The sequence below is a fragment of the Panthera uncia genome, chromosome C2, assembly GCF_023721935.1.
Source record: "Panthera uncia isolate 11264 chromosome C2, Puncia_PCG_1.0, whole genome shotgun sequence".
Classification (NCBI taxonomy): Eukaryota; Metazoa; Chordata; class Mammalia; order Carnivora; family Felidae; genus Panthera; species Panthera uncia.
In genome coordinates, this window is record NC_064810.1 from 70,028,953 (window position 1) to 70,052,596 (window position 23,644).

At 39.1% G+C, this 23,644-nt stretch overlaps 1 protein-coding gene across 8 annotated transcripts in view; it reads left to right on the forward strand.

Moving 5' to 3' along the window:
• The window catches only part of RUBCN (rubicon autophagy regulator), a 58,435-nt gene that overhangs the window by 12,923 nt on the left and 21,868 nt on the right, over positions 1-23,644 (forward strand). For all 8 annotated transcript variants that reach the window (XM_049628344.1, XM_049628337.1, XM_049628339.1 and 5 more), the window contains exons 2-7: positions 4,493-4,646; positions 14,413-14,496; positions 16,288-16,447; positions 17,109-17,215; positions 19,225-19,381; positions 20,199-20,732. In XM_049628344.1, the coding sequence (XP_049484301.1) occupies positions 4,493-4,646; positions 14,413-14,496; positions 16,288-16,447; positions 17,109-17,215; positions 19,225-19,381; positions 20,199-20,732 (1,196 nt within the window). The remainder of the gene's footprint in view (positions 1-4,492; positions 4,647-14,412; positions 14,497-16,287; positions 16,448-17,108; positions 17,216-19,224; positions 19,382-20,198; positions 20,733-23,644) is intronic.

Sequence of the window (23,644 nt, forward strand, 5' to 3'; positions counted from 1 at the left end):
AATGCTGTTGGTATTTTGCTAGCGATTGCATTAAATTTGTAGATTTCTTTGGGTAGTATGGACATTTTAACAATATTAATTCTTCTAATCCATGAGCGTAGTATATCTTTCCATTTGTTTTCTCTTCAATTTCTTTCATCAGTGTTTTATAGTTTTCAAAATACAGGTTTTTCACCTACTTGGTTAAGTTTATTTCTAGGTATTTTATTATTTTTGGTGCATTTGTAAATAGGATTTTCTGAATTTTCTGCTACTTCATTATCAGTGTGTAGAAATGCAACAAATTTCTCCACATTAATTTTGTATCCTGCAATCTTCCTGAATTCACTGATCACTTCTAGTAGTTTTTTTGGTGGAATCTTTTGGGTTTTCTATATATAGTATCATGTCATCTGCAAATAGGGAAAATTTTACTCCTTTTTTTACCAATTTGGATGCCTTTTATTTCCTTTTCTTGTCTGATTGCTGTGGCTAGGAGTTCCAGACCTATGTTGAATAAAAAAGTGGTGAGAGTACACATCCTTGTCTTGTTCCTGATCTTAGGGGAAAAGCTCTGTTTTTTACCACTGAGTATGATGTTCATTGTGGGTTTTTCATATGTGGCATTTATTATGTTGAGGTATGTCCCCTCTAAACCTGCTTTGTTGAGGGTTTTTATCATGAATAGATGTTGTATTTTGTCAAATGCTTTTCCTGCATCTGTTGAAATGATTATGTCATTGTTTATCCTTTCTCTTGTTAATGTGATATATCACATTGGTTGATTTGTGAATATTGAACCACCCTTGTATCCCAACAGTAAATCCCACTTGATTGTGCTGAATGATTTTTTAAATACATTGTTGGATTTGGTTTGTTAATATTTTGTTGAGGATTTTTGCATCTATGTTCATCAGAGATATTGGTCTTCTCCTTTTTTTTTTTTTTTTTTTTTTTTTTTTTTTGGTAGTGTCTTTGTCTTATTTTGGTATCAAGGTAATCCTGGCCCCTTGAGTGTCGCTTCTAATTGTGACTTGGCAAGCTTAAGACTGAGCTGGCATTTAGGAAAACTTTTTCCTTGAATATCCTTATTTGAGTTGCTTAAGCAATTTCTGTTCCTCTTTCAAGGAGGAATCAAGTCAAAATCACCCCAAAGGAAAATAGGTAGGACTTTATCCTGAGGTTGGCTTAACTGTTGATGAAAAGGATTCAGGTAGCAATGGATTATACTGTCCCTTGCCACTTAGGCCTGGTGCTTCCTTGGCACAGGGTGAGATGCTTAGAAAGACTTGCTTTTAATTTATGGTGATTAAGGGAGAGCACTCTGTGTACTTGGAGAAGTGGCTCTGCAAAGGGCTACTTTGAATCTAATATACATCAAAGGCCTTGCTTTTGCCCAGATAAAGGTTACATCTGAATTCAAGGTGATATCATTCAAATAATTATTACTGAACAGGTTTAACCCAAGAAAGATTGACCTTACTTACTGAAAATGTGGTTAAAGAATACAGAGGCATATTTGATTTTTCATGATGATCTGTTCACTTGCAGATAAGATTCAGGTATGAATAGATTAATGCAACTACTATGTGTGGGCTCTATTTGAATATAGCATTTCAATTCTCTGGAAGTGATAACTGCATTATTAGGGTAAAGGATTCTAAAAAGGTAAAGACAATAAATAGGCTAGCTGTGTAAATAAAATTTTTTTAAGGTTTACTTTTCTTGTGCATGAGCTTATACCAAATATAAATGGTTTGGTATAATTTAGAATAAGAGCCACACTCTTCTGTAGCTTTGGTATCTTAGGGATGCTACATTGTGAGGAAGGAAAGGTCTTTAGCTTTGTTCAGTAGAAGTTGGTAGTAGATCTAAATGCTCAGGTTTCTAGGATTTCAGTGCTCATGATTTTGGAATCAAAGCCTCAGGGTGATAGGGTACTTGGTGTCTGCTTTCAGAATTTATCATGATTTTCCTTGACAGTTATACTTGTAAGATGGAGAATAAATCAGAACATAGATATGTAAAATTACTTGAGGAAGCAAACTGCTCTCAGGCCTGCAAGATTTAATTGTAACCTGTTGCAGTGTGAAAACTGTGTCAGTCTGAACAGGCCAGATTAACCCTAAGGAAGCATAGAAGATGAAGAGTCACTGAAGCAAAAGTTGGCAGTCAGTTGGCCTCTGTGATGGCAGTTTCTCACAGTATGGCATTTTAATGACCATTTAAGTCCTCTGTACATCTTAGTTATCTTGAGATCTCTCTCAGGACTGGCATGGAAATAAAACAGGACAATGGCCAACAGGCCCATGAAGAGGTGCTCATTGTCACTAATTATCAGTGAAATGCAAATTAAAACTGCAGTGAGATAGGACCTCACAGCTGTTAGAAGGACTGTCATCAAAAAGATGAGAAAACAAATGTTATTAGTGAGAAGGTAGAGAAAAAGGAATCCTTGTGGACTGTTGGTGGGAATATAGTGGTGTGGCCACGGTAGAAAACAGTATGGAGATTCCTCAAAAATTAAAAATAGAAATACTATGTGATCTGGCAGTTTTTCTTCTGGGTATATATCCAAAGGAAACAAAAACAGGATGCTGAAGAGATATCTGTACCCCCGTGTTCATTGCAGCATTATTTATAATAGCCAAGGCATGGAAACAACCTTAGTATCCACTGATAGATGAACGGATAGAGAAAATGTGATACACACACGCGCGCACACACACACACGCACACACACACGCGCGCAGGAATATTAGCCCTAAAAAGGGAAATCCTGCCATTTATGACAACATGGATGGACCTTGAGAGCATTATGTTAAGTGAAATAAGTCAGACAGAGAAATATTGTATAATCTCACTTATATGTGGATTCTAAAAAAAGCCAAACTCCTAGAAATAGAGAGCAGATTGATTGGTGGTTGCTAGAGATGGGGGATGAGGGAAATGGGTATACTTCCAGTAATCAGATAAATAAATTCTGGGGATATAATGACAGCATGGATGACTACAGTTAAGACTTATAGTATATTTGAAAGTTGCTAAGAGAGTAGATCTAAATGTTCTCAAGAAAAAAAAATTGTAACTATGTGATGTGATGAATATTAACTAAGCTTAATGTGGTAATCATTTTGTAGTTTATACATATATCAAATCATTATGTTATACACTCCAAGCTAATATAATGTTATATGTCAATTATACCTCAATAAAATTGGGGAAGAAAGAAATGGAACAAATGAGTTTGGTGACTCAAATGTTTAAATGGTGTAAGGTTAAGAAAGCCTGATGTCTCCCAGTTTGAATAAATTCTTGGTCTTAAGGCCTTGAGAGCAGAAGACCAAGTTGAGATTCATCTAGCTTTCTCTTTTTAGATGACACTCTTATACTGGATCTAGCTTCATTCATTATATTTTATTTGTCTTTACTCATCCACTTTTAAAAATGACTCAGAAAATGCACATAAGAAGTTAGTTTTCAGTACTGATAGAATTAGTAAGGATTCCAATTCAGGACCCTTCTGCCCCTATAGGCATTTAAACGATGTGAAATAGTTATGGTGAAAATTCCCTGAAAAAAAAATATTATTCTCATGACTGTTCTTGACAGGTATAAAGAGTAGTATTCTAATAAGAAATGGAAGGGCAAGGTAAAGTGTGCAGTATGATACTTGGGGGCCTAAGAGGAGGAGTTTGGCATTTCATCTCTTCATGTTTTCTTTATCCACTTTGATTCAGTGCATCCAACTTTTTTCATTCAATTGAAGTTGGTTTTGAGTTTTTATTGGGGTGGAAACTGTTGAGAAAATGCTGGGGATTTCATAGGAACCTTGAAGACCATTTAGGGCAGCAATTTTCAAACTTTTCCTCCTCAGTACTTCAGATGGTCCAGAAGAATAAGACAAAAGTTGACTGATTTGGGGGCATGTCCCAAAGTGGCTCAGTGCAAAAAGAACCTTTTTGTCTTGATTTTAGCTTAAAAAACTATGGGGGGGGGGTGGGAGGCAGAAATCATGGACAATTTACATTCTTAATCATAATATTTGTGTATACATATGTGTACTTAGTGCATGGAAATATAGTGAATAAAAAGTCTTTTTTGACTTTTTTGTTCTAAAAAAGATTTCTGGTTTTGATCACATCCCCTCATCTCTTTATACACTGCTTATGTCCTGTCATTTCCAGAAATGGATCTTGATGGGTCTCAGTCTTAGAAACAGAGGGTTATAGGCTACTTATGTGAGAATTGAATGAGATAAAAAATGAAGATCACCTTACAAAACATAACATGCCTCATTAAGAGTGAGGGTTTTTGTTTTTGTTTTTTTAATCTTAGTGTTCTTTACAACTTAAGTCCTCTCTGATTTGGGTCTTCGGCCCAAGTAAAAATTAATAGAGGAAAAAATATTAGGATTTGGGCTGGAGGCCTCTTGGCTTAGACTTTCTTTGACATGTTTAGGATCAGATACAACAGAGTTAACTAACCTTTGGTATAATTGATGCCCTTGCAGGAGGGAGCACTGGCAGTTGCTGGGTAATTTGAAGACTACTGTGGAGGGTTTGGTGTCAGCCAACAGCCCCAACGTCTGGTCCAAGTATGGTGGCCTGGAGCGGCTTTGTAGGGACATGCAGAGCATCCTCTATCATGGGCTTATCCACGACCAGGTGTGTAGACCTCTTCTTTTTTGCCAGGTTGGCTGCATCATTTGCTGAAAAGAAACAGTTGCATTAAGTTGTTGACAGGGAGAAGATGAAGGCTACTAGTCTGTGAGCCCTTGAAGGTGGGACTGTGGTATGATGATGAGAAGGAAGAGGATAAGGACAATGATGATGAATCCCTAGGATTTTTCTCTTAGGAGCACCCTAGGACCCATCAATTACAGAATATTGTCTTTTTTAGAATATCCTCTGAGCATCATTTATAGATAACTGGTTGATTCTTATGAATGGTATTTTTAGTTATAGCTTAATTTTTTTATATAAATTTTATTGATGTTGAGTTTCTTTTCTGTAATATCCTCAAACACTAATAAACTTTGAGTATTAATAAAGAGTAGAATATAATAATATGTAATGTTTTTTGCTTTATCTTTTGCATTTACTTCATTTGCAGTGTTTTAAATAAGGTTTGGATCTGAATAAAATTGTCAAGTGAGTCATTGGCTCTAGTATCCTCCCACTTAAAAAATCAGACATCACAGGGGTGCCTTGGTGGCTCAGTTGGTTAAGTGTCTGACTTCGGCTCAGGTCATGATCTCATGGTTTGTGGGTATGAGCCCCGCATCGGACTCTGTGCTGACAGCTCGGAGCCTGGAGCCTGCTTCAGATTCTGTGGCTCCCCTCTTTCTGCTCCTCTCCAGCTCATGCTGTCTTTCTGTCTCTCTCAAAAATATAAATAAAATTAAAAAAAATTTTTTTAAATCAGACCTCACAAATATGTGCATAGGGTTGTATCCCTAAACAACTCCTGCATATCCCATATCAGAGTCTAGTATTCTTCCCTGGAACTCTTTCCCTAGAGCTAAGCTTGTCTTTCTCTTTTCTAATCAGAATTTATTCTCAAGCAGTCACATCGAAAAAAAGCTAACCAACTAATTGGTGTTAAGGTATTTATAGTTGATAGGATTTAATATGCTACCCTTCCTTCTAAAAATATATGTGTATTATCTCTGAACGGTATCTTCAAACTAATGTTCCTGTTTGACATTTTCAGAATTCAGTGGAGAAGTTGGCTTAGGTTAGATTTTCTTTATTCAGAGTAAGTTCTGAAAGTGAGGCTCTCTCAAAGTGTTTCTTAATGGTTATTGTTATTTAAACACCATTGTAGACATTTGGAGGCAACATTGTATGGTAACCTGACAAAAGTCTTTGGAATCAGATAGAACCTGGATTGAAATCTAGACTCATTTCTCAGGTCCTTGGGGAAAAAATAACATAGTAGTTACAATTATAGACTCTTGAGTCATACTGTTCATATTTTAATCTCAGCTTCCGAACTATGTGGTATTGGGTAAGTTATTTCTTTGTGCCTCTGTTTCCTCACTTGTAAAATGAGGTAACACTGATACCTACCTCGTTGAATTATTGTGAGAATTAAATGAGATAATATACACGAAAAGCTTTAAAAAACGTAAGCTGACAGTTGATCTTAACTGTTAGGTAATAATTTTTTTGAGGCTTGCTTTTCTCATCTATAAAAATGAGAATAATGTTATTTATATCATAATGTTTGATGGAAAGATTAAATGAAATAGCATACAAATTTACCTAGTGCAGTTTGTGGCACATACAAAATTAAAGAAACATTTATTAATTATTTCCTAAGTTTCAAGTTACATGTAGTCCTATAAAAAATAGTTATGAAGACTGGAATTTATAAAACAAATAACCCACTGCAATCTGGCTTTTGCCCGTACAACTGGTGATCTTGCTACTGAAGTTTAAGTAAAATGATGTTCATGTTACCAGATCCATGAACATTTCTTCCCTTTTGAACACTGTCTTATGTTCTTTTTTGTTGACCATCATCACACCATGACTTGTATAGCATTATTATCTTCTAATGTCATGGAGTCCTTCTGCTACCCTTGTGACCATTCCTTCTTAGTTTCTTTCCCTGGAATCTCTTCTTTTTGGGTTTTAGTTTTTAATGGGATTCTGTCCTATGTCCTTATCTCTTTTTACTCTGTACATTTACCTGAAACAGCTTCATCCACTTGCATTGTGTTAACTATCACCTTTGTACTAAAGACCCCTAGCTCAGACACCTCTCCTGAACTCCAGATCCATAAGACAAGGTGTCTGCTACACATTATCATCTGGCTCTTTGTCCTGTAGGCTAAGCACAGCATGACCCAAAACAAACTTATTTTCCTCATGAGATTGCCCTTTCTCCTATTTTTAACACTGATTTGTGGCATTGCTAGCCACTCAGGTCTCTCAAGCCAGAAACTTGGGAATCATGCCACATGTTTTAGAAAAACTCAATACAAGTTTCCCAGGCTGATGACCAAAATAATACTAGATCAGTGGCACTTGGTGAGTGGTTAAGTACTTGCATCTTGATAGCAAAAAGGTTCTCTCCTTGGTTCTATTACTAATTTCACATTGTCACCTAGAGTAATCACTTTACCATATTACAAGACGGTTTTACCATCTGTGCCAGAAAAAGAAAATGTCTTTTTTCTTAGAAAACGATTTCATGAAATAGTAAAGTCAATGGAATTCCAAATGAAGGATGCTTGGTAAATGCAAACCAATAATAACATATCTTGTTACAGTTATTAATAAGTGATATCTGTGAGAGCATATGGTCATCGAAATGAAAAATATTAAAGTATATGGTCATCTGCAAAATAGCAGTAGTGTTAATTAGTGAAAGCAAACCAGGCAAATCTGTCATACACACACTTTTCAACCATAGGCTCTAATGGAAAGACTCAAAACCAAAAGATCAATACCAATTTCACTGCTGCTTTGTTCTGCCTTGTGAAGACCTAACAATTAATGTCTGTGTCAAGGACTTATTTTTCCCTTTCATTTCCTCCCTAAAGATTAAGGCTTTCAAAGGCTTCTGGCTGCTGCGTCATCAGGAAGCTATTCTGGGTGTTGTGCCCTTGGAGAGGGGGGAAGGGATACAGTGATTCATGCTGGTCATATCTATTCTGTGCTTTTAAAGGATGTGTTATGGAATGTGAACTTTATTTTTTTAAATCACTCAAGGCCTTTGGAAAGCTATGATATCATGACCATATTCTTAGAGGTATTTCATTTTCCCTGACAGCCTGCATCTGGGCTACCTTTTAGTTTTTCCATAAGGCAAGACATTTGATCATTTCTTTTCTACTGCTTAGAAATGTGGAGACACTCAGTCTCTAAGATTCCTCAGCTGAATAGGAGAAGTAAAAAGATCCCCCTCTTTTCCACCACCAAGAAGAAACCTTTTCTTGGCAATATAGGCAGCCCAACTTAAAAAATAACAATAATAACAGAAAAGACTTCTGTGTATTTTTCTTTTCTGAATATATAAGTAATACATGTTTTTAATTTGTTGAAAATTTGGAAAATACCAAAAAAGAATTTGGAGAAAGTAAACATCACCCTCAATACCAACTAATAACAATCACTCTTTAACATTTTGATAGATCTTCTTATTTTTTTCTATGCATTTGTGTGCTTTTTAAAATATTAAGATCGTACTATATATGTCATTCTGTAACTTGCTTTAAAATATTTAATTTTTTGGGGCGCCTGGGTGGCGCAGTCGGTTAAGCGTCCGACTTCAGCCAGGTCACGATCTCGCGGTCCGTGAGTTCGAGCCCCGCGTCAGGCTCTGGGCTGATGGCTCGGAGCCTGGAGCCTGTTTCCGATTCTGTGTCTCCCTCTCTCTCTGCCCCTCCCCCGTTCATGCTCTGTCTCTCTCTGTCCCAAAAATAAATAAAAAACGTTGAAAAAAAAAATTAAAAAAAAATAAAATAAAATAAAATATTTAATTTTTAAAATAAACAATACATTTATATGCTTAAAAACACAAGCATAAAACTGTATTCAGTGAAACATCTTCTTTCTTTTCAATCCTTTAGGTAACTTCTGTTTACCAGTTTATTTCTAAAGAATTTTTATGTTTATAAGAGAAAATATGAATAATTTTCTTTGCTACACCTCCTGATTTTTCACACAAATAAAATCATGCTATAATTACTATTCTGCATCTTGGTTTTTCCTTGATAGGTCTTGTAATTCATTCCAAGTCATTATATAAAGTGCTTTTTCTTTTTTACAGCTGTCATTTTATAATATTCTATTGTGTGTATGTACCATAATTTATTTAACCAGTCCCCTGGTAATGGACTTTTAGATTACTTCCAATCATTTGCAGTTAGTAACAGTGCTACAGCAAATAACCTTGTGTATAGGTCATTTTGCCCTTTACCGTAGGATATTCCTAGACGTAGAATTTTTAGGCCAAAGGGTATGTACATTTCAATTTTGATAGGTATTGCTAAATTGTTTTCCAGGAAGTTATGTCACCAACAATGTAGAAGAGTATTTATTTCTCCATACCCATGCCAATATAGGGTGTTATTAAACTGTAAACTATCACCAGTATGATAGGTAAAAAGTTATATTCCTCTTATTAAGAAAAATGTTTATGAGAACCATTATTGTTCCGTGAACTCTTTCCTATTCCCTCCCTCCCCGCCCCATTTTCCTTAGATTCTTTTCCTATGGATTTGTAGGAGTTCCTTATTCATTAATGGAATTAATCCTTTGTCTGTAATGTGAGTTACAAATATTTTTTTCCTAGTTTGTCTTTTGCCATTTCATATGGTGGCTTTTTACTATACAGAAATATCTGATTTTTAGTAAGTCAGATTAATCATTTCTCTCAGGGCTTCTGGGCTCTGTATGATGCTCTGAAAGGGCTTCCCACTGTACCATTATTAAAAATGTTTCTCGATGGTTTCTTCTGTTAATGGCTTAATTTTTTACATTTAAACCATTTCATCTGTAATTTATTTTGAATATACTTAATCCTCTTGGCACACAGATCTATTTCTGATTATTTATTATTGTCTTTTGTTCTATTTGTCTACCATCACCACTCAATTTTAATTATTGTAGCTTTTCATTATGATAGGAATTGTCCTTCACTTGTACAGTATGTTTTGTTGGTTGTTGATCTTCCCCCCAATATTCAAATATTTGTCATTTTATTTATTATTATTATTTTTTAAATATAATTTATTGTCAAATTGGCTAACATACAGTGTGTAAAGTGTGCTCTTGGTTTTTGGGGTAGATTCCCGTGGTTCATCACTTACATACAACACCCAGTGCTCATCTTTTGTCATTTTATTTACCCCTTAACCACTACATCAATTTTTGGATAAGGACAGGAAAAGCCTTCTTATACAATGTGATCTGGATCATTAGATGATTGATTAAGTGAGGGCAATTGAAGAGTCACTCAAACATTTTATGTTATGTTATGTTTGTTATGTTATGTTATGTTATGTTATGTTATGTTATATTATAACATCTAAATTTATATTTATTCAACAGTCCTTGGATATAGGACCGAAACCTTTTCTGGGAGCATGGATCCACTGATGGAATTTCATATCATCTTTCCTGAATAAATTGCACTCATAATACATGAAACAGGGCTTCCAGTTTTAATTTCTTTCTGCTAGACTAGCAATTTAAAGATCCTATAATATGAGTATAAAACTTTCTACATTTTTAGGGGTTTTTTTCTCTTTAACTTTGAAAGTTGTCTTGCCTCTATGTAATTTGACATCAAGTTTTTATTGAAGTTTTTGTTTGGGCATAAATTTTCAGCTCCTCTGGGTAAATACCAAGTAGTATGATTGCTGGATCATATGGTAAGAGTATGTTTAGGTTTGTAAGAAACTATCAAACTATCTTCCAAAGTAGCTGTACCATTTTGCATTGTCACCAGCAATAAATGAGAGTTCCTTTTGTTCCATATCCTCACTAGCATTTAATGTTGGCATTGTTCTGGATTTGGGCTGTTCTAATATAGGTGTATAGTGGTATAGTGTTGTTTTAATTTACATCTCCCTAATGACATATAATGTGGTGTGTCTTTTCATGTGTTTATTTGTCCTCTGTATATCTTCTTTGGTGAGGTGTCTGTTAAAGCCTTTGGCCCATTTTTAAAATCAGATTGTTTAATTTTTTTCTTTTTTCTTTCTTATATGTTTATTTTTGAGAGAGACAGAGTGCAAGTGGGGGAGGGGGGGAGAAAGAGAGAGAATCTGAAACAGGCTCCAGGCTCTGAGCTGTCAGCACAGAGCCCAATGCAGAACTCAAACTTGGGAACGCTGAGATCATGACCTAGGCCGAAGTCAAACACTTAACTGACTGAGCCACCCAGTTGCCCCAGATTGTTTTCTTATTGTTGTGTCTTAAGAATTCTTCATATATTTTGGATAACATTTCTTTATCAGATGGGTCATTGCAAATATTTTCTCCCAGTTTGTCGTCTCTCTTCTCATTCTCTTGACATTGTTGGTCATAGAGCAGAAGTTTTTAATTTTAGTGAAATCCAGCTTATCAGTTCTTTGTTTCATGGATCATACTTTTGGTTTTGTATCAAAAAGTCATCACCATACCCAGCGACATCTAGGTTTTCTCCTGTGTTACCTTCTAGGAAACTTACAGTTTTGCATTTTACATTTATATCTATGATTCATTTTAACTTAAGTTTTGTGACAGGTGTGAGGTCTGTATCTAGATTCATTTTTTTTTCATGTGAATGTCCAGTGTTTTAGCACCATGTTGAAAAGACTGTCATTGCTCTATTGTATTGCCTTTGCTCCCTCGTCAAAGATTACTTTATTCTATCTATGTGCATCTGTCTCTGAGCTCTCTATTCTGTTTCACTGATCTATTTGTCTTTTTTTTTTTTTTTTTGCCAATACTCCACTACCTTAATTACTGTGCCTTTATTGTAAGTCTTGAAGTCAGATAGTGTCAGTCATTTTTGAAGAAAAACTTTGCTCTTGTCTTTCAAAACTGCTTTAGCTATTCTGGGTCTTCTGCTTCTCCATATAAACTTTATTATTATTATTTTTTAATGCTTATGTGTTTATTTTGAGAGTGAAAAAGAGAGAGCACAAGTGGGGGAGAGGCAGAGAGAGAGGGAGACAGAGAGAATCCCAAGCAGGCTCCTCATTGTCGTTGCAAAGCCCAAATGGGGCTTGATCTCATGGTTCGTGAGATCACAGCCAGAGCTGAAATCCGGAGTTGGAGGCTTAACCAGCTGAGCCACCCAGGTGCCCCCTTCATATAAACTTTAGAATCAGTCTGTTGGTATCCACAAAATGACTTGCTGGAATTTTGATTGGATTGCATTGAATCTATAGCTCTAGTTGGAAAGAACTGACATTTGACAGTATTGAGTCTTAATATCCATTAACATGGATTATCTCTGTATTTACTTAGTTCTTTGCTGTTTTTCATCAGTGTTTTGAGGTTTTCCTTCTATAGATCTTGTACATATTTCATTTTGGAGAGTGCTAGAGTAAATGGTAATATGTTTTTAATTTCAAATTCCACTTTTCATTGCTGATGTATAGGAAAGTGGTTGACTTTTGATATTAGCCTTGCATCCTGTGACCTTGCTATAATTACCTACTAGTTCTAGGAACTTTTTTGGTTAATTCTTTAGAATTTTCTACTTAGATGATCATGTTATCTTGAACAAAAACAGTTTTATTTCTTCCTTCCAAATATGTATACTTTTTATTTCCTTTTTTGTTTTTTTCTTAGTGCACTAGCTAGGACTTTAATAAGATGTCAAAAGTAGTGGGGAGAGGGGACATCCTTGCTTTGTTTCTGATCTTAGTGGGAAAGCTATGAGCTTCTCACCATTAAGTATGATGATACCTGTAGGTTTTTGTAGATATTCTTTTATCAATTTGAGGAAGTTACCTTCTATTCCTAGTTTACTGAGAGTTTTTATTATGAATGAGTGTTGGACTTTGTCAAATGCTTTTTCTGCATCTATTGATGTGATCATGTGATTTTTCTTATTTGGCTGTTGATGTGATGGATTCCAGTCTTGATTTTGGAATGTTAAACCAGCCTTGCATACCTGGGATAAATCTTACTTTGTTATAGTGTATAATTCTTTCTATACAGTGTTGGATTTGATTTGCTAATGTTTTGTTGAGGACTTTTGCAACTGTGTTCATGGGAGGTATTGGTCCACAGTTTTCTTGTGATTTTTTTTTTTTCTGGTTTTGGAAAATTAGGGTAATTCTGGCCTTATAGAATGATTTGGGGAAGTATTTTCTTCTGCTCCCATCTTCTTATAGGCATTATAAGGAATTGGTATAATTAAATGTTTAGTAGAATTCACCAGTGAACCCATCTAGGCCTGGTGCTTCTGGTTTTGGAAGATTATTAATTGGTGATTCCATTTTTTTTAGTAGATATAGGCCTACTCAAATTATCTAGTTCTTCTTGGTGAGATTTGGCAGATCATGTCTTTCAAGGAATTGATCCATTTCATCTAGGTTATCATGCCACTGAGCATAGAGTTGTTTATAGTATTCCTCTGTAATGTCCACGAGATCTGTAGTGTTGTCCCCAATTTTACTTCTGAGTTAGCCTAGAGTTTTGCCTAAAAAAAGGAAACCAAGTTTAGATGCTATTCACATAGATATGACATAACCAGGAAATGTGCTGGATTTCATATTCCACTATTGACCACCCTGGCCACTCAGTGTCCACTAAGCCACAGAGCAGAGATCAGAAACACTGCCACACTGCTACCAAAATATTAAAGGTCTTCATGATTCTAGTTGGCAAAAAAGTCTGTACATCTGACACCTGAAACTTCTAATTCTCGCTTTTACCTTCCCAGTCTAGGTGAGAAAGCCACTGACATTTGAGATGATTCTTTTTTTTTTTTTTTAATGTTTATTTATTTTTGAGACAGAGAGAAACAGAGCATGAATGGGGGAGGGTCAGAAAGAGAGGGAGACACAGAATCCAAAGCAGGCTGCAGGCTCTGAGGTGTTAGCACAGAGCCCGATGCGGGGCTCGAACTCACAGACCATGAGATCATGACCTGAGCCGAAGTCAGAAGGAAGCTCAACCGACTGAGCCACCCAGGCGCCCTGAGATGATTCTTGAGTCACATATTAAGATCTGATTTAAAGACTCTTGCTAGGCTGTTTATTTTGTTCCATTGGTTGGTCTGTCTCTTAATGCTTGTACTAGTTCTGTATCTCTAAATTATTTAGATTTCAGTTTTAACCTGTGCCCAGTCATCTCAGAAAGGATTCCCCAAAAATAAGAATTAGATTTTCTTAGTGTAAACATTTTGCTATCGTGTTCAGACCTCCTCCAGTGTGAGACTATTTTATCTAGAATTGCTCATTTCTTTGACTCCCTGACCTTGGAAGCATGGGAAAAGCAGGTCTTTCCTTACCTGATTTTGCAGTAGGAACTAAAGACATCTGTCTCTGACTTTTAACGAATAACTCTTCACCAATTTTAAGATTTACCTTCGAAGTGTTAGTAGTATCCACAGATGTATATGATCATAGATTTTGATTTATGGATTCTCCTGAATAAAAAGTGATTAACAGCTCTTTCCAAAAAAAAAAAAAAAAAAAGATTTACCTTCGAGGGCTTCAGTGGTGGAGAGACGAGGGAGAGATCAGATTATTTTCATTGTATAACCTTCTCTATCATATGCATGCATTCCCAGTTCAAAAGAACAGTTAAAACAGTTTTTAAGAATTATCCTTAAAAAGGGTGAACATGAGTATATATCCTTTTGATTGTTGCTAAGAACCTTTGTTGAGGTAAGGGAAGCTTATGCTCTCCCCCTCGCCCTCTCTGAATTGGTCTAAAATGGTAGATTTCTTCACCTTGTATGTTCCCATAGGTGTGTTGCCGCCAGACTGACTACTGGCAATTTGTGAAGGACATCCGATGGCTCAGTCCGCACTCAGCCCTTCACGTGGAGAAGGTAAGAAGTGAAAAGTAACCGCAGGGCCCTGTTGTTTGATGCTCTGTCTGGAGAGTCTCCTAGGGTAGAAAGATGGCGTGTGTTAAGTTTCCTATTAACCGAGGAAAGGAAACTATGCCTGTAAGACTAATCTGGAGGGCTCGGGGGAGGATTGTTTACTTAAAAAAAAATAATAAACCTTACAAATACATTGCTCCAGGCCTTTTTCTGTACTCTGGGGAAGAGATAAAAAGTTTTGTTATCTTCAAAAGATCTGCATATTAGGACGAGAATGAAGCTGTTCAAAATCCTAGGAAAATGGCAAGAGATTCCCTGAAGTAGTTGGGGAAGCAGGACTGAGATGCTGATAACTATGTGAGGAGAAGAGGAGCCATCAGTTGGAAAGAAATGGAGATTTCTGGAGGCCAGTGTCAAATAGAGCTGAACGTGTTCCTGAACAACAGCTTTAGCTACCATTGTAGGACTTTACTCTCCTGACCTCTTAGCTCAACAGAGTACCCTTCATTTCCAAGTAGGGAAACAGCTCATGGAGGTTAGTGACTTGGCCAGAGTTACACAGCTAGCTCCAGATCAGTCACTGCCAAATGTACATATCTATTTATTTAACTCTTCAGTATGGAAAATCTCAAATACATACAAAATTAATGAGAAAAGCGTAATGAACCCTGAAATATCCATTACTCGTCTTCAGTATCTGTTAATAGCTGGCAGTCTTATTTCATGTATATCCCACCTACTGCAGGTTCATCACTGAGATGATGTCAGGAGAAGTAATTTGTTTTTAAATGATCAGGGAACCAAATCACAAGATGTCAGACTGGCCCTTTTTGTGAAGAAAAGGCCAGAGCCCAGTGGTTTTTCTTATGTGGATTTTCTTTGTCCTTCTCACTTTATTTTTCTTACCACCACTCCCTCTCACCCCAGCTAACTTCCTTTTCTAAAATATATTGCCATAGTCATTTCTTCTTGGAAGCTGCCTGAAATTGCCATCCATACATGTTTTGCACTGAACCTGGGCTATGAGTCCTTGCTTTTGTTTATTTATTATTATTATTTTTTTAATGTTTGTATTTATTTTTGAGAGAGAAAAGAGAGAGCATGAGCGGGGGAGGGGCAGAGAGAGAGGGAGACAGGATCTGAAGCAGGCTCCAGGCTTTGAGCTGTCAGCACAGAGTGTGATGCGGGGCTCAAACTCACAAACTGTGAGATCACGACCTGAGCCAAAGTCAGACATTTAACTGGCTGAGCCATCCAGGCACCCCAGACCTTGCTTTTAGAAATAGTCAAGTAGAAGGAGGTTCCAAATAGAGAATGCTGTGACTACAGCCAGAAAGAGACACTCAGATGGCTTCTCTTTGGTGGAGAATCTTAGGTGGTGTCTTCCCAGATCCTTTCCCCCAGGTTTTTGTGCATTATTTTCTAGAGGCCACCTAAAATGGAGGACTCTGTGAAAGAAGCCAAGAGGTCAAGTTTATCCCTCCTCAGAGTATCACAGGATCATGTCTCTTTGGAGTTAGAACATAAAGAGACAGATGTAGCAGCTTTGTCCTCTCCTGGAGCTGCATATCAGGTCTTAACTGCTTAGTCCCTCTGCAGTGGCCCAATCAGCAGTGGAACCACTAATCCCTTCATTCCCGCTCCTCCTTCAGTAACCTCTAAATACTAGCTGGAGGAAAAATATCTCTGATTGCCTCCTCTTCCCTTTCTCAATTTGGTTCTCAGGTCATTAGGCCTCAGACTTGCTGTCTTTACCAGGATGCATGTTTTGACTCACGCCTCTTTGCCTTCCAGTTCATCAGCTTGCACGAGAATGGCCAGAGCAGCACCGAAGGTGTGAGTGAGCATGCTGTTGCAAAGTTGTGGCTGCAGCATAGCTTGCAGTGCCACTGTCTCTCAGCCCAGCTCCGACCTCTGCTTGGGGATAGACAATATATCAGAAAATTCTACACAGGTAGGTGGAGGTCACTTAGCCAGGATTGTTGCATATACTTCTTCATCTCTTCCACTTTACTCTTCCTTTACAGACTGACTCTCACCCCAGAGCCTCATACTTTCACTTGGTGCCAATAGAGATTCTCAACAGAGACACACATCCAGTCTTCTCTCTCACCTCCTACGTAAAACACAATCAGACTTTATGCTAAGGTATTCCCCTACCTCCATATACACAAACCGATAAGAATAACCCCCATTTACGGAGAGTTTCCTGTGTGCCAATCACCGTTACATACTTTTTATACATCTGATCTTCCTAAAAGCCCCAAGACCTGGGTATTAATACCTCTGTTTTCCAATCAGAGAAGCAGAGCCCGAGGAGATTAGGTGACTTGGCCAAAGTCACCTAGAGCCAGGATTCAAATCTGGGACTTTATGACTTTGAAGCCTCTTGTTGTACCCTCTCTATTATACAGCATGTTACTTAGCCTATTTGTAGTAGTGTAGTAGTTACTATACTTTGTCGCTGATTCTCCTTCTCTTTGTAGTGGTATGATTCTCCTCAGGTCATTTTTACCCTTTGTCTCCTTACTTCCCTGAGCCCCTCCCAGGCTGTACAGGGAAGCTAAAGTTCTCCCTGTTGGGCTCCATCACAGCAGTAGCTCTTCTCTCCCCAGATACTGCTTTCCTGCTAAGCAACGCCCACGTCACGGCCATGCTCCAATGCCTGGAAGCAGTGGAACAGAACAACCCCCGCCTCCTGGCTCAAATTGATGCATCTATGGTAAGGGGGCAAGGAGTTATCACTGTCTGTGCTGGGCCCCTGGACCTCATCATGGTACAACTCTCTGTAGCAAACTGCTTCTTTGCTTAGGCAGTTGTGAACTAAAAGTCTTTCATTAGGAAAAAAAAAAATACTTCAAGAAGAAGGGGAGGTACTGTTAAGTATTTATTGAAGTAAAAAGTCTAAGCTTAGGTCTGTTTAAGGAGGGACGTGTCTTTTTTTTTTTTTTTTTTTTTTTGATGTTTATTTATTTTTGAGACAGAGAGAGAGAGACAGAGCACAAACAAGGGAGGGGCAGAGAGAGAGGGAGACACAGAATCTGAAGCAGGCTCCAGGCTCTGAGCTGTCAGTGCAGAACCCAACACAGGGCTTGAACTCATGAACCATGAGATCATGACCTACTCTGGCTGAAGTCAGACACTTAACCAACTGAGCCACCCAGGCTCCCTGGGAGATGTCTATTTTTTAAACCCTTTAAAAAAAATCCTTAGTCTGAGTAAGCATGTCCTGAAGGGTAGGCTTGACAAGTTGAGGGGAAGAGGATGATTTTGAATCAGGAGTAGGATTTATAGTGTCAGAACTAGTATGACCTGGTGTTACACAGGATCATTTTTGTCCTTGAAGTATAAAGATAGTTTTGTTGTTTATTGTTAACCCTTTGATTCACTTGCCCTATCACTAATATCAGTGCCTCAGTTAGAATGGAATCATAGGCCCTACTTCTTTTTGGGAGGGATCCCCTATCTCTCTTAGTTTTAAATTTCTTTATTTTTTTTTAAGTTTATTTATATATTTTGAGGGGCGCTTGGGTGGCTTAGTCAGTTAAGCATCTGACTTCAGCTCAGGTCATGATCTCATGGTTGGAAGGGTTTGAGCCTTTTGTTGGGCTGTGTGCTGATAGCTCGGAGCCTGGACCCTGCTTCAGATTCTGTGTCTCCGGCTCTTTCTGCCCCTCCCCCAATCATGCTCTGTCTCTCTCTTTTTCTCAAAGATAAATAAACATTAAAAAAAGTTTTTAAGTTTGGAGAGCCTGGGTGGCTCAGTCAGTTAAGCGCCCGACTTTGGCTCAGATCATGATCTCGCGGTTTGTGGGTTCGAGCCCCATGTCAGGCTCTGTGCTGACAACTCAGAGCCTGGAGCCTGCTTCAGATTCTGTGTCTCCCTCTCTCTCTGCCCCTCCCCTGCTCACATGCACTCTCTCTCTCTCAAAAATAAATAAACATTTAAAAAAGCTTTATTAAAAAAGCTGGTTTACTTCCTTCTAGATAAGTTTTGTTAACAGAAAAGCTTTATTAAAAAAGCTTTTTTAAATGTTTATTTTTGAGAGAGAGAGAGAGAGAGAAAGAGAGTGTGAGCAGGGGAGAGGCAGAGAGAGAGGGAGAGAGAGAGAATCCCAAGCAGGCTCCACACTGTCAGCACAGAGCCTGATGAGGAGCTTGAACCCACGAACTGCAAGATCATGAGTGGAGACGAAATCAAGAGTTGGATGCTTAACTGACTAGGCTATCCAGGTGGCCCTCTTGGTTTTAAATTTTGATTCTTAGTTACCAGTACCAGGCTTGGTGCCAGGCACCATACATGCACCATCTCATTTAATTCTCACAGCTCTATAAGGTAGGCATTAATCTCATTTTATAAAGGAGACCATCTGAGGGACAGAGTAGATAAGTCACTTGCTCAAAGTTTATATGATATGAACCCTGATATGTCTGATTTCTGACTCTATGTGCATAGTCTTAAGAATTTTGTTATGCTGCTACTAAGATAAAGCCCTCCGGGTGTCCCATCTAGGACTCCAGTTTCAGAAGCTGTGGTGTATGGCAGGACTTCTAGGTTTTCAAAATTGTATGCTGTAATAGAGCAATAGAGTGGTATGCCATATCTACAGGCTCTGGCTGCAGTTCAGGCCTGCGGCCAAAGGTCAGCTTCCACCAGCATTACTATAGTGCTGAGTGCTCCTTCTCTGAGGGCCTCTGTCCTGGACTCCAACATGTGGGTTTTTTTTGTAGTTTGCCAGAAAGCATGAGAGCCCGCTGCTGGTAACAAAGAGCCAGAGCCTGACAGCTCTGCCTGGTTCCACGTACACTCCTCCAACAAGCTATGCTCAGCATTCCTACTTTGGGTCCTTCTCCAGCCTCCACCAGTCCGTACCCAGCCACAGCTCAGGTATGGGGGCAGGAAGGGTAATCATGACATGTATGCCAAGCCCCGAAGCAAGTAGAGGATTTTGTGGGTGCAAACAGGAAAGGTGTAGCTAGAGCTTTGGCTTGGTGCAGTTGGTCATATTTCATGTCTTGATAAAGGACATCTTAAAAAGTTATATAGCGACCAGTCTAAGATAATTCAATGGAATCATTAAAGTAACAGAGGAAAGAGATGTTTTTAGATTCCCCTGGATTTCTAATCCACGTTGCCAAGAAGACATTTCAATAATAATAGCTAACACTTACTGAGCACCAACTGTGTGCCAGGCTCTGTTATATTTATATATATTTCATTTGATCCTCAAAATAGTCCTATGCAGTAGGTGTTGTTATTATTGCCCATTTTACAGATGAGGAATGAACACCAATAAACAATGAAGCTACTGTATCAAGAGCGCATGCTCTTATCTTACCTTACCTGGTTTACTTCCTTCTAGATAAGTTTTGTTAACAGAAGAGACTCATAAATATGGAGAAGAAACTGAGGGTTACTGGAGGGGTTGTGGGAGGGGGGATGGGCTAAATGGGTAACGGGCACTAAGGAATCTACTCCTGAAATCATTGTTGCACTATATGCTAACTAATTTGGATGTAAATTTTAAAAAATAAAAAATAAAATTAAAAAAAAAAAAGTTTTGCTTACCTCACATGACGAACCTTTTCTGAGGTGGTACTGGGCACCCAGTAATGATAGGGAGGTAGGTCCTTAGTTGTAGAGAAGCCTTTCATATGTACCAAAGATTTCCAGCTCACCTTTTTCTTCCCTTTTTATATCCTAGAAAGAAGATCGACTTCCTTTTCACTCTCTGGCCCTCCCCGGAAACCTCAGGAAAGCAGAGAGCACGTCTCACCAGCACAGGATCAACCTAGCCAAGCCTCACTGCTTCCAGCCTCTACGTTAGCCAGGGATTCCCCCTCAACTCCAAATGAGATGAGCTCTAGCACACTGACCAGCCCCCTAGAAGCATCCTGGGTCAGCAGCCAGAATAATTCCCCAAGTGATGCCAGTGAGGGGCCCGAGTACTTAGCCATCGGCAACCTGGACCCCCGAGGCCGGACCGCCAGCTGTCAGAGTCACAGCAGCAATGCTGAGAGCAGCAGCTCCAACTTGTTCTCCTCCAGCAGCTCGCAGAAGCCAGACTCTGCTGCTTCTTCCCTAGGCGAGCAGGAGGGAGGTGGGCAGAGCCAGCTGTCCGGCGTCCTTCGCAGGTCCAGCTTCTCAGAGGGGCAGACGTTCACTGTTACCAGTGGAACAAAGAAGAGCCATACTCGCTCCCATTCAGATACCAACATTGCCTCCAGAGGAGCCCCAGGTAATGATAGTCACCAGTCCCTAGTTAGTGACTTATGTTTCTGATGACATGATGGGTATCCTGCTTATAATGAAAGAGAGAAGTTTATAATGTTATATGAATACCCAAGAAATCGGAGAATATTTATATTTGTTCCTTTATACGTTGCTAACTAGTAAATGTTTTCCTGAATTCTTTCACCAGTTCCTTAGCATCAGAGGATAGTGTGGCTTGTTACAGTTTGAGTTTTTAATGTTTCTCTCTGGCAGAGGGGAATTACTAATGAGCTTTAAAAATAATCCCATTAAATTCCTCCCCTTTCTGTGATTCCTGAGAAGTTTGGTTAGGTGTCATACTAGTACGAGAGAGGCTAAGTGATATTTGGGTTTCCTCATTAAAACTAGGGATATAGTGAGTGTGGGATGATGAGATCTAGGAAACAAGTAGGTGGGGCTGGCCGTTGCATCACTAATTCAGGTTGGAAGGCCATCAGTTGAGGGGCCCTGGCCATTGGGCCCTCCCTCACACAAATAGCAGCTGCTAAGCAGAGCACAGCCTTGGCTCGAGAGAGGTGGGGCTCACTGCTTTTGCCATCTCCCTGCCATCTTCTGTCATGGGTTGTTAGTGTCTGGCAGGCTTTGGTTGGGTTTCATTTGTAGGAGAGTCTCCATAACAGCAAGTATAAGGTGGATCTCTGTGCTCAAAGCCAGTTCTGGGTAGGAAAACCCCAGAAATAAAATATAAAAATAAAATATAGAAAATTTTGAAAAAGCAAAAGAGGAAGATTTCCTTTAGCAACTGGAGCTGCCATTGATTTCTCTTTGTAATTTCTAGAAAGGTGAGAGCTGAGGCCCTCATCCAAAACTTCTGAGTGACAAACTTTTTTTTCCATTTTCTACTCAAGATGTGGTTCTGCTTATTGGAACGCTTCAGGAAAAAAAAAATTCCAAATCAAAGACTGTCTTCCCACAAGCTTTCTTAGATGTGAAGAGTATTAGGGTTAGCGCCTCGCTTCACATCTCCTGCTGCTGGCCTGCTGTCTACTGTACTCCAGGCCACTGGTCTTTGAGCGTGGGATGCTTCCCTGCCCCCATTCTTGAATCCATGTGGATTCCAGAAACCATGGTAACCTGCATTGGAAAGGGGAGCAGAGAAAACCTAAGCAAAAGGGTCTGAGGGAGAGGGGGTCGTGTGTAGATTCTTGTATGAGTCAGCTACTATGGTTCAGTAGCTGAGTACTTCAGCACCAGTGTTCCCTCTTGGGAGCTAGGTCCCTACCTCCGCTAGATAAAAGGACACTCTTTTTCTCACTCTCTCTGTTCTCATTTCCTCTCTTTGGACTCTCCTCTGCACCTGTCTGTCTACGTACAGGAGGCCCCAGGAATATCACCATTATAGTTGAAGATCCCATTGCAGGTTTGGGAGCCAGTCCTCCTTTCTGTCTGCCACCTCCTCCTCCTCTGTGACCATCTTGCTTAGTTCAGAACCTCCTTTTCCATTCTGGTGTCAAATCAAGTCTGGCTAGTCTGGCCAGTCCTGCTGTGATTCTTGGACCCGTCTCTAAAATGGCACCGATATTTTGCATAATATATTTATTGCCCATGACTTCCAGATGCCTCATTTAGTCTCCCAATAGCTTCTGGGAGGTGGAGTCAAAATTTATCAATCCTGAAGGTGAAACTGAAGCCCAAAGGTGAAACTGAAGCCTGCTCTTTGTCCAAGGCATCATGATGAATCAGTGACAGAATTTTTCTTATAACTGAGTACTTACTGTGGATTACTTTATTTTCCTTGAATTAACACCAGAATGTCTTTTTCCCCCCTTCTGTGGTCTTGGATGTGGATGCATGCTTTTTGCCTCTCCCAGAGTCCCATTTCCTTTTTCTTTCACCTATTTTCCTTCCTCTGTAAGTCCCACCCACCACCATTCCAGCCATTTTACAGGTTTTTTTTCTAGTGACTTTGGTTTTCATGGTGATGTTGAAGATGAATATTGTGTTAAATTCTGGGTTTATGGAGATATTAACAGTAGAGTGTGTTTGCCAGACAGAGTGGTGAGGGAGGACTGAAAATGGTGGCCTCCTGCTAATGGAGGGAGCCACTGAGTATGTAAGCTTGGAAAAGAGAAGGTTAAAGAGGAGGAAGTTGACAGGACCACCATTTAGAAGAGCATTGTTATTTTTAAGGAGACGAGAAATTGTAAGAAGACAGATTTCAAGTGAGTGTGAGGAAATCTAAGAATTAAGAGTTGTTCATTTGAATGGGCAGCATCAGGAAGCGGTGAGCTCAGTAAGCAAAGGCTGGACGGCCTGCACATGTTGTAAAGGAATAGCGCGCTGGTGTTGGAGTTTGTGTTGTGCACTTAATTTGACTGGGGACCTTAAAGGAGGTCCCATCCGAGTCATAGTTTCTTAACCAAGGCATCATGGTGACTGCTGGTTTGTCTTTAGATCAGTAGTGAGGAGGAGAGCTCACTGCAGGGACCAGTAGAAATCTTTGAGACCCAAGGAAAATGCAGTTATCTCTTACCACAGAGTAGCATTTGTTTTAATGAGAGGAGCAGCTGACAAGTTGGCACCCTCTGTGGGGGGAAATGGTTGGCTGCGGCTCAGTCATTCACTCTCCCAGAGCATCCTGCTCATTTCTCAGGCATCCACCTGCTTTTCTGCCTGCCCTTCCTTCTGTAGCAGTGGGAATTTTGTGTTTTCCTTGGGAGAATATCAGTTTCTCATTTCCTATGAGCCCTGCCTACTACTATTTCTCTACTCCCCACTCTCATCGTTCCTTAAAAACTTCTACCCAGCCAGCCGCTTCCTACTTTGCCAGGCTTCTCTTTAAACCTTTCCTTTTCTTCTCCAATAAGGCTGGGCCTATAGCCCTGTGGCTGATCCCTTTGGATACAGGGCCATTGTCCTTGGCTTCTCTAGCATTGT